Here is a 10,329-nt window from a genome sequence, read left to right as displayed (position 1 = left end):
TTAACTGTAGATTTACATTATTTTAGGATCTGACATAATCTTATTGACATTATATAATTGATGAACATAAATGCATACAATGAAATAAATAGGTTAATTTATTAGACATATCATTGATATTCAAAGTTTTTCTTTAAGTCAAATGATAATCCTAATCTTTTGTTTGTACAGTAATTTTAAAATAATCATCAAGAACTGTCAATCAATGTCATTTAACAGTTGAATGCATCTGTAATATCTCAAGTCGTAATACATGTATTACACAATCATTGTCCTTGGATAAAACACCAAAGGTGTGTAAAGCCAATTAACATGTGCAGGGTACAACACTTGATTCGTGCTCACTGTTACTATGAAATGCAATTATTGATTTTTCCCAATAGCGAAAGTTCAGATCAGTTTTTTTAAGTATTGTCAATTATAAAGTGTCATTTATATAATTGTTTTCTAATCTTAAAATCCACGAAAATTAATCCCCACGAACTTACTTTTGGATACAAAACCACGAAATTTTAACCCCACGAAAAATTAATGTTTATACAGTATATTCTGTGAGTTTCTATTTGTTGATAAAACTATAAAATAATAATTGATTTTTCCTTTGAAAGAAAGTTCATGTACACATATTTTTTACAGTGTAACTTAATTAGCCATTCAAGTATATACATGTAAACTCTAAAAAAATAAAAATTCTTTTAAAACTTATTCATCTATTTTCAAAAATTTAAAGTATTTTCAGATAATAGGACTTTTAAAATTGGAACTATTTTGGCATTAACATGATAACAATTTCGTTGGAATATACAATGAGCAAACTGCATCACATATAAAATACCGAGTAAACTAGGTTTTTTAAGTAATTGAAGTGTGGCTATTGTAGTAATGTCAGGTGTGATAAGCAACGGTTTAGACTGTTAATAATGGAACAGCTGACTACATAGAACACTCATTAATTTTAATAAGCAAAACAACCTTGGTTTATGAGCAGTCCATGTTTTGTATTAATTTTCAATCTATATAAACACAATATATTAAAATAAAAATATTGACAAGCATCAGATGTCTATAACTAATGTCACAATGAAAACTCAAAATACAACTGTACTTATAAACATGTGAGACAATAGCACACAAATCTTTTGGTGACTTCAGTTAATTTTTCATTACAACACTAGTTTCTGTACGAAGTCCATGCACATAATAATATAAGGATTATAATACAAATTTCTTGTTCATGGTCACATTACATTAGAGACAAGTTTTTCACTTTGCTTGAAATAGTATTTATATGATAACATGATTTTACAAATGCTGCATCCTTTGTGATGGTCATTTGATATTGTAGAATTTCCAATCAATAATAAAGTCAGATATTGATGTCAAAAGTGTGTTATATGGTTAGAATTTTACAGAATGGTCACAGCACAAGCAATACGTCTAAAAGATCTGAAAAATAAAACAAATATAAATTTGATTACAATTTAACTGCATTAGAAAATGTATAAATTAACAGAAATTAAGGGTGCATAGGCAGAGTTCATGAGTTGCAATCTTCATAGATTTTTAGAAGACAAACAGTGTGTTGTGTAGGCACAGTTTTTACCTGTTTTGGTGACTAATACTGTAAAAGTTTGCTGACATCTAATGTAAAATGATTGGAAAATACCAAATTTCAGTCTGCTGTCATCTTTATCTTTTACTAAATGATCCTTAAAAATCAACAATGTTATTTTTTACTGAAAATTACATTATTAAACCATGATTTGTATATATATATAGTGACCTCATGAGGTCTTAAATGATATTGGCTGGAACAGGAACCTTAAATTTATGTCTTTTTCCAAGGAACTATGAACTTGATCTATTAACAATTGAAATGGTCTTGTTCCTTCCAAGAGATTTTTTCCAGTCAGGTTTGATAAAACTTAAGACATATGATTAGAAAAAAATATTGACTCCAAATGATGCCCATAATAAAGTCAATGATTGCTCCGACACTTTTGGCCAATTGACTTAATAACCAAAAGTGGCCTCTCAATAAACTTAGTAGTAATTGGATGTATGGTTTGAAAGATATTAAAATTATTATCTGTAGAAAAAAAATTTGACCAAGTTCCAATCTATCAATTACTGTTGTAACCTTGATATTTGACCTCTGACCATAAACTGAATGAGAGTCTATTTTTTATTTATCAAAGGCATATAAATCACCATAAATAAGTAAAATATTATTTAACCTCAAAAGATACTGTCAAGAAACGAACCTTTCCACAAAGTTTAAAGAGTTTCAAGAGTAGAAAGAACAGATATAAAATCTAATTGCATACTTACAAAATTGATCACAGATGAATGGATGGATATTTTGGATCTGTTAATCACTTCACTGGTCCGTCTTCTTCTCTGTATCGTTTTCTCGTTGACTCACATCTATAATAAATAATAAAATAGGATGTATACATCATGAAATATCTTTCTTCATAAGAAAATGCCTGTACTAAGTCAGAAATATGACTCGTTATCCATTGGTTTGAAATTGATGTATTTGAGGTTTTGATTTTGTCATTTGATTAGGGACTTACATTGTACCTCTTAGAATTTGTATAGGAGTTAGGTATTTTTGTGATTTTAATTTTTATTGTTCTACCTGGTTCTTTCACAATCCAGAAATATATTCTTGAATAAATTTATCACAAATCAGTTATTATATGCATATTCATAATTGTCTAGTTTCCTGAGTGGATGTCAAATTATGAAAAAAACAGGTTTAAACCAAACTTTTTTATTCTTTGTCTCACTTTAAAAAAAAAGTGTTAGTGTAGGAAAAATTTTGAGAAAACTGTAAAACCTGAACACATTTCTGGGGAAAAGTGAAAAAATCAATGAATGATTTTCTTACTTTTATTGAGAACTTCATCCTCATTATTTGCATCCAAATAAAATTAAAACGACATCAAACTTACGAATTAAAACCATCTAATTTTCTCATTTCTATTTGCATATTTTGTGTTTCTTCTATATATCTGTCTAATTCTGTTACTGATGTATGAGGTAGAACATTTGGAATAAATCGGGAAAATAATTCAGGCTTTAATGATGCATATTCTGAAAAAGAAAAATCAGGCTTTTATAACCCATATCTTAAAATATACAAATTTAGTCAAATACCAGGCATACTTGAGTGTACAAACATTTAAATAAAATGGCATATAAAGCTTATACAATAGTGAAAACATTTGTATAGCTTTCTCTCTTTACATACAAGGCAACAAAAAGAAAATATGAGGTAGGATTCTGTTTAAATGTCAAATTTTTAATGTTTTATAGAATTTAATTGTTAAATTACATGTTTATAAGACTATCTGCCATTCACACATCAACATATTTTCATTTTGGTTGATGTAGTCTGTTGTACTGTACATATTTTTTTCATATTATCTTTTTTGAGGTATCATTTCATAAACGTAATAAATGCAAATAATTTCTTTTCAAGCATTTGGCTTTTCTGTATTGTTTTAAACACATATCTTCTACATAACAAAGTATTAGCTTATTAATCTTTTTCTTACAGCTATACCATTATGCATATATGGTAATATTAATTTTGGACAACAACCCCTTTTTACATTTTTTTTCTAATTTTGTTCGTTGCTTGTGTACTATATATTTGATTAATTTTTATAACTATTTTGATTGAAGTGCTACTGAAGATTCTTTTGTAAACCAAAGGGTCCATACTGAATTATAAACCACGTATATGTATGATAAGTATTTTACCTGGATTAATGGAATGAAGACTTTGTATCGTATTACACATCAAGGCTGGCGGAATTATAAAAGGTGTGTTACTGCTTTGTTCAAGGACAGCTGAAATATAGCAATACATTAAATTTATACTTCAGAAAATAACTTAACATGTAGGAAGAAAATTTTTAAATATGAAAATTCATGTTAAGGATTCTGTCATGAATAGAAAGTTTGACCACTAGAGATTTTTTATGATAAGTAAACATAAAGACAGGTACATTTATAATATTTAAATGCGAAAATATTTTTATATTTTCAAAATTTAAGAGATGAAATTGATTTGAAATACTTCTGTCAATGCATAAAACCCTTTCATAAATTACGAAAGTGACAAGCGCTAGCAAAATCACTCATTTAGGAAACAAATTACCATACTAATATCATACATCCCTTAATCCATTGGACTATGACATGCAACAAGAGTGAACACACTGAAATGAATACTTTACTGATCATGATTAACTTGTATGTTTTAAGTCTTAAGATCAATGTTTTACTACAGATGTCACATAAACTTATCAATGATCCATGAAAAAGAGGTTAATGTCAAAGAAACAATGCCAGACAGACATTTGTATGAATGATTATAAACTTCTTTTATCTCTGTTAATTCATCTATTATTTAACAGATACAAATTCAATCATCTTATAAAGTGTTATCATACTAAATTTGATATGTATTTACTTACAAAATAAGTGTGCTAGATGCTTTTCTAAAATATGTTTTCTAAACAGTTTCTTTAATTCTGTATGTAAATTTGTTTTCAGTTTTGATTCGACATAATATCTATTCTGAAAAGAGAAAGAGAGAAAACTGTTCACTTTTCCCCCCAATACAATATGGATGCATTATATAATAATAGTACCAAGATATTATAAGTTATCTTTTAAAACTTATTGCATGCATTAAATCTTTGATTAAATTAATTACCATAATAGAATGCAGAAAGGATTATCTCCCCTTAGCCATCAAATTTATAAAATATTTCCTTCACAAGTCATTTATTTTTTTTAAACTAAAATTGTTACACTTGAAACACTATGAATGAGGCTCAGTTGCTTATTATAAAAATAATGAATAATTGCTGTTCTTCTTCTGAAGAGTGAAAATGAGGCCTTCAACATAGTGTATAAGCTCAAAGCTTTCTATATGTACATGTTAATGCCTGTTAAATTCTCCCTCGCCCTGCTCGTCCGAATTTAAAGTATTTCTACTCTAAATTCAATTAGGCTTTAAACAAAACAAACACAGAAATAGAGTTAGTTGCTCGCAGTAACATTATTATCTTCTCTTGCGATACAAATTTTATTTCACTCTATAATACAAGTTTCTTCGATACAAACAACATAATATAAATACATGTAATAAACATAGCAGCCATTAATGTGACTAACTTCATACTATACGACCTAACTGCGAGCATCTTCGATACTAATACATTTAAATGCCAAACTTTATATAGTACCCCACCCGGAGAAACCGCCAAAACTTTTCTCGTGCCTTGTACACGTAACATCAGACTTTATAAATAGTACATACTCCTGCAGAACTAGTTCTAAAACTGTTACACTAGTTCCCATCTATATATAATAACTACAAATACCTAACCGGAAAACCCCAATTTCAAACGAAATGAAATATATTAGCAGTGACTTTAGAGTAACTATTTGCTAGATGTGACAAACATCTGTGTATTATATGAACAAAAACATGGGATAATATCAACAGACTTATAATATATCTTATAGATAACTTGGAGGGAAATACTTCAGATGGACTATATGAGTTTTAATAAATGTACAGACTTACAGAAAATAGAGAGATGATTGGTTCATTAGATCACATGATGAAGAAGTTAACAACTATAAGTCAGTCTAAGCAAAACTTATACCACAAAGTCAGCTATATAAGGCCCAGCTTATATAGGGGCCAGCTGAAGGACGCCTCCAGGTGCGGGAGTTTCTTACTGCATTGAAGATCTATTGGTGACCTTCTGCTGTTGCCTGTTCTATGGTCGGGTTGTTGTCTCTTTGACACATTCCCTATTTCCATTCTCAATTTTATCTTGAATATATATTTTTTCTTACCATATAGTTAAATATTGGAACAATACCAGCTAATGCCTGTTGATATTGATTCCATACAGAATAATATTTCTCTAAAAATTGTCTCCCATCTTCCTTCTCCTGCAAGTATTCATAACCCTACATCTATTAATGGTAGACAAATAATATTCATGGTTACATATAAAATATATAGATTCTACTACTGCGTTGAGTGCAATAAGATATTTATCCACTCGTGACCATTTAATTTGTAGGGATTAGAGGGCTCGTACTGAAATACCAGTGAATATAACATGACTAATCCATATATCGGTAAGTTTTCATCATACATTTCTGATCAATTTTCCACATTCAAATAATTCCTTGCATTGTTAAACTATGAATTATATGTAATGATTACATTATAACAATATTTTGCTTTTCATGCTTCATTTAAAATAAAATGCTATTCCCGACCTGTATATTTCATGGGATATATAAATTTGGAAAGCTTGAATAATTTCAGACTCTATATTTGGAAAATGCATTTTAAAATCTTTACACTCATCTTCATTCAATATATTAACATTTAATTTTATGAGATATTCATCTACAATGTATACTATTATCATCAATTAATGGAATACAATACATGTGTAAATACAGAAAAATGTTGTAATACATGAAAATCTTTGTGGGAAGAATCCATTGTTCTCAAATTTGTGTGGTCAAGCTAAAGGAATTCTTTTCTTTAACGTTCCCAAAAATAATACATACCCATGCCTGGAATTCCTCATTTTTTCCTTCAAGATATTTTGACATGTACTGCATCAGATCTGAGTACAACCTTTCAGAAAATTGTTTACATACACATTTATATACACAACTGAAAAGAAAAGAAACATGTAATTTAATCAAGTATACATCTATCAGTTTTGCTCAGTTTTAACCATAAATCATAGTGGTAAATTTTGTGTTGTAATACAATTTGCATGTGTTTTTTTTTGTTTTTGATTTTTGAAATTTCTATACTTGTTTTTTCCAGCTAGTATGTATCTACAAATGTAATTTATTCTCTAATTCTTGAAAGATTCTTAACCAAATACTTAATTTCCAATGTACGCCATGCTTTTTTAACTAGTGTCTTTGACAATTTGACAACACACAACAATGTGTGAGTGAAGCAAATCTGATAAATGATGAGCGGTTTTAAAGGAACATAAACACGATTAAAAGGCGAGCAAGTTACAGGTGTCTAAAGCACTACACATTCATGACATTTAATTCATGTAGTAATTATTTTTATTTTCCAACCTAGTTTTGTGGACAGTCAATCATTCTGTTCATGGATTTTTCTGTGTAATGCTCTGCTATCAAAATTCAGAACTTTTAAATGCAACAGTTAACATTTATGTTATATTACTTACCTGTACATTTGTTCATAAGAAATAGGTATTCCTTGACCTGGTGCCATAGTTAACAAATGATTTATTGCCTCCTCTAATTTTGGCCAGTATTGAGATTCATAATCACCAGGAGTTAAGGTCATCATCACTACAAAAATTAAAATGAGATCAATGTCAGACATGTCAGAACTCAGAAGTACGAAGAAAAGATCTCTTTGTGATTTCAGAGTGGGATAAATTAAGATTCCCTTCTCAATTTTATTTCTAAGATAACTCATGATCAGAGGTAGAAAATCTTAGAGCTCATCAGAGGCAGGAAATAAGAATAAGAGATGTCTACACATATTTGATAACCAAAATGTCAGTTCTTTAATTACAAATGCATTTGGTAAAAATATTTAGAGTTTATCTTAGACAATCAACTGTCCTCTTCCAAGGGTAAAAAATTAATGCAGTATAAATGTAAATAGGTTAATGTAATGAACATGATGAAGAATGTGAGATAACCTCTATTATCATGATTATCAAGACAAGAAACAAGTGCACACACAAAACATGTATCAGATTTTATATTTTGAATGGACTACTACTGCTGATGTTGACGTCACATGGGATTATTTCAGGGAAACATTGTGACTAGGAATATGATTCATGCATATTAGTGATTGATTGTAGAGTGCTTCCTTTGGTAAATTTATGTGGTAGATACGTCAGCCATAAGAGTTTCATCTAAAGAAGTACTTCTTCAGCATCAGTCTGTACACATCCGGCCTTGTAATGTTAAAAGTGGGTCTCATTGGGTGCTAAGGGAGATGTGGTTGGATTAACTTTTTTAAGCACGACACCTGTACACATGAAAGTCAAATTATTTAGCGTGAAATTAAATGTGCTTTTTATAGCAACAAGTAGGTGATACAGTTTTCTCACTAAAAAATAAGTGGGATCCTGGATCAGACCCCCTTGACAGAGGTCCTGGGTTTGAGTTCTGTTTGAGACAAAGCAGGCATTCGACAAGGTTCGTCATTCAAGACTTCTGTACACACTTCAATTTTATAGAGTAAGGGGTCAGACAAACTCCTGGATCAGTCCATTCCTATCAAACAGTAAACAACAGGTAGTATTGGCAGGGGCTAGATCTCAACAAGACAATCAATGTTTCTTTTAGGAGTGCCACAAGGCACAGTGCTTCATGTAGGTCTTTTATTGTTCCTAACATACATCAATGACATGGCTGGGTATAACCAATCAGACGTCCGCCTCTAATTGCTGATGACAGTCTACTGTACAGGGAAATTAGTAACACCAAAGATACAGACCATCTGCAGAAAGACCTTGAAGCATTAGAAAATTGGGAAAAGACATGGATGATGAGATTTAATCCAACAAAATGCAATGTTATCTGCATATCACCAAAGAACATAAAACCTTTACAATTCCATGATACAGTTTACATGGACACACACTCGAACCAATAGATAGTGCCAAGTGTAGGGAGTTTCAATATAAAACAATCTCTCATGGAACAAACATATCCAGAACATTACAGCAAAGGGTAAGCCAACATTTGGGTTGGTTAAACGAAACCTTCAAAAATGTACATGTAAAGAAAGTAAAGGCTGCTGGTAATACAACTCTCATGTCACCTGTCATAGAGTATACTTCTACTATATGGGACCCAACCAACCAAGCAAGCATCAACACACTAGAACTCAGAGGAGAGCTGCTAGATTTGTCTATCATGACTACCCATCACTCACACCAGGGTGTGTCACTACAATGTAAGAAGATATAAAATGGGACACATTACAGACCAGACATTGTGACAACAGGCTATGCATACTCTATCCTATTCAGAATGAGCTGATAGACACCAACAGGAGTACTTAAAATGAACCTTAAAGGTGGTGACAGTCTTAGTGATCGTCATTGTGCAGGAAAAACTAGAAATAATGGTTGTTCTGTAGGTACTTTTAAAATGACAATTCTCTAATGACATGAATGACAGCAATGCTGATTTTCAATTTTTAGAATTTAATTTGCTGCATAATGTGTACAATATAGAATTAGAGTTTTCCAACCACTCACTCAACATGGGAATGGCAGTAACAATGCCCCTAAACACACAAATGACGCTCACTAAAACCAGAGTTTTTGACGGAAATGCATAAAACTGTAAAGTTGTCTATTTTGATATATTGTGTTGTATTTTTTTTTATGGTTTCTATTTTTTTTTAAATTTGTTGATGGCATTTCTTTTTTTACATTTAATATGACAATGTATGATGTCATCCCTAACAACCAAACCAAAATCAAAAATGTTACGATATTAATTTTTTTTAACAGTTTTTGAAGTCAAAATATGTTTGAATTAAAAAAAAACAAATTATACAGACTTCATCTCCTTTCACAGGTAATGCCCGACTCATATTACCAGACTCAACAATTGTACATCATTTTAACCGTTACAACCTGATTTTATTGTAAATGCTGTATATAGGAGACTAGATATACAATGTATGTAATGCCCCCATGCGTAGTCCATCAGGCACAGAGTTTTAACGTTTCATTCTTCTTTCTTCTTTAAGTTTTCCAGTTTTCCATCTGAATAAAGATGATTAATAACTGGTGCATTAAAGGAACCCAACTCTCAATATTGAAGAATTAGAAGCAATTTTATAATGACATTCATGATCCCCGTTTAAAGTTGGTTTGTCGTTTTAATAACGTCCAGTGGCAACAAATGATTGGAAAAATATCGAAATATGTTTACATATGAAAGCAATGGGTATACACTTATTTTGAAGGGCGATGTAGACATACCCATACTACCAGGTCGCAGAAGTGGATGTTCTTCAGCTTGGGACACATTTTCTTTGCCTAGCTCTGGTTGTGTAGAGTCAGCCTCTGCATCCATAGGTTCATCCATCGTTCAAACTTGTGGAAAGATTTTCTTTACTTTGCTTTTATTTTTCGCCGGAAGTCATTAAACTAATTGAAGAAAAATGTCGGTTACGGAAAAGATTCTTTGGTCTTCCTAAATTTCAAACTTTGTATCCGTAAAGTTTTTTCCTTG

At 30.6% G+C, this 10,329-nt stretch overlaps 1 protein-coding gene across 1 annotated transcript; it reads right to left on the bottom strand.

The window, feature by feature from the left end:
• Positions 1-660: 660 nt before the first annotated feature.
• Positions 661-10,286, bottom strand: LOC134715840 (CDK2-associated and cullin domain-containing protein 1-like). The gene is made up of 9 exons (XM_063578339.1): positions 10,077-10,286; positions 7,278-7,404; positions 6,628-6,736; positions 5,893-5,991; positions 4,494-4,596; positions 3,775-3,864; positions 2,961-3,102; positions 2,332-2,427; positions 661-1,446 (listed from the first exon to the last, which is right to left on the bottom strand). The coding sequence occupies exons 1-8, from the start codon at positions 10,180-10,182 to the stop codon at positions 2,376-2,378; spliced, it is 828 nt and encodes a 275-aa protein (XP_063434409.1). The 5' UTR covers positions 10,183-10,286; the 3' UTR covers positions 661-1,446; positions 2,332-2,375.
• Positions 10,287-10,329: the final 43 nt, after the last annotated feature.

Source organism: Mytilus trossulus, chromosome 4, assembly GCF_036588685.1.
Source record: "Mytilus trossulus isolate FHL-02 chromosome 4, PNRI_Mtr1.1.1.hap1, whole genome shotgun sequence".
In the NCBI taxonomy this organism is placed as follows: Eukaryota; Metazoa; Mollusca; class Bivalvia; order Mytilida; family Mytilidae; genus Mytilus; species Mytilus trossulus.
This window is presented reverse-complemented; position numbering and strand designations above follow the sequence as displayed.

Bases quoted from the DNA above. Each gene is read 5' to 3' on its own strand.
- LOC134715840 (XM_063578339.1), bottom strand. From the start codon at position 10,182: ATGGATGAACCTATGGATGCAGAGGCTGACTCTACACAACCAGAGCTA. The intron at 7,405-10,076 runs GTATGTCTACAT...TAATTTTTGTAG, and splicing joins TCTGCGACCTGGTAGTATGG to TGATGATGACCTTAACTCCT. The intron at 6,737-7,277 runs GTAAGTAATATA...TTTTCTTTTCAG, and splicing joins TCTTATGAACAAATGTACAG to TTGTGTATATAAATGTGTAT.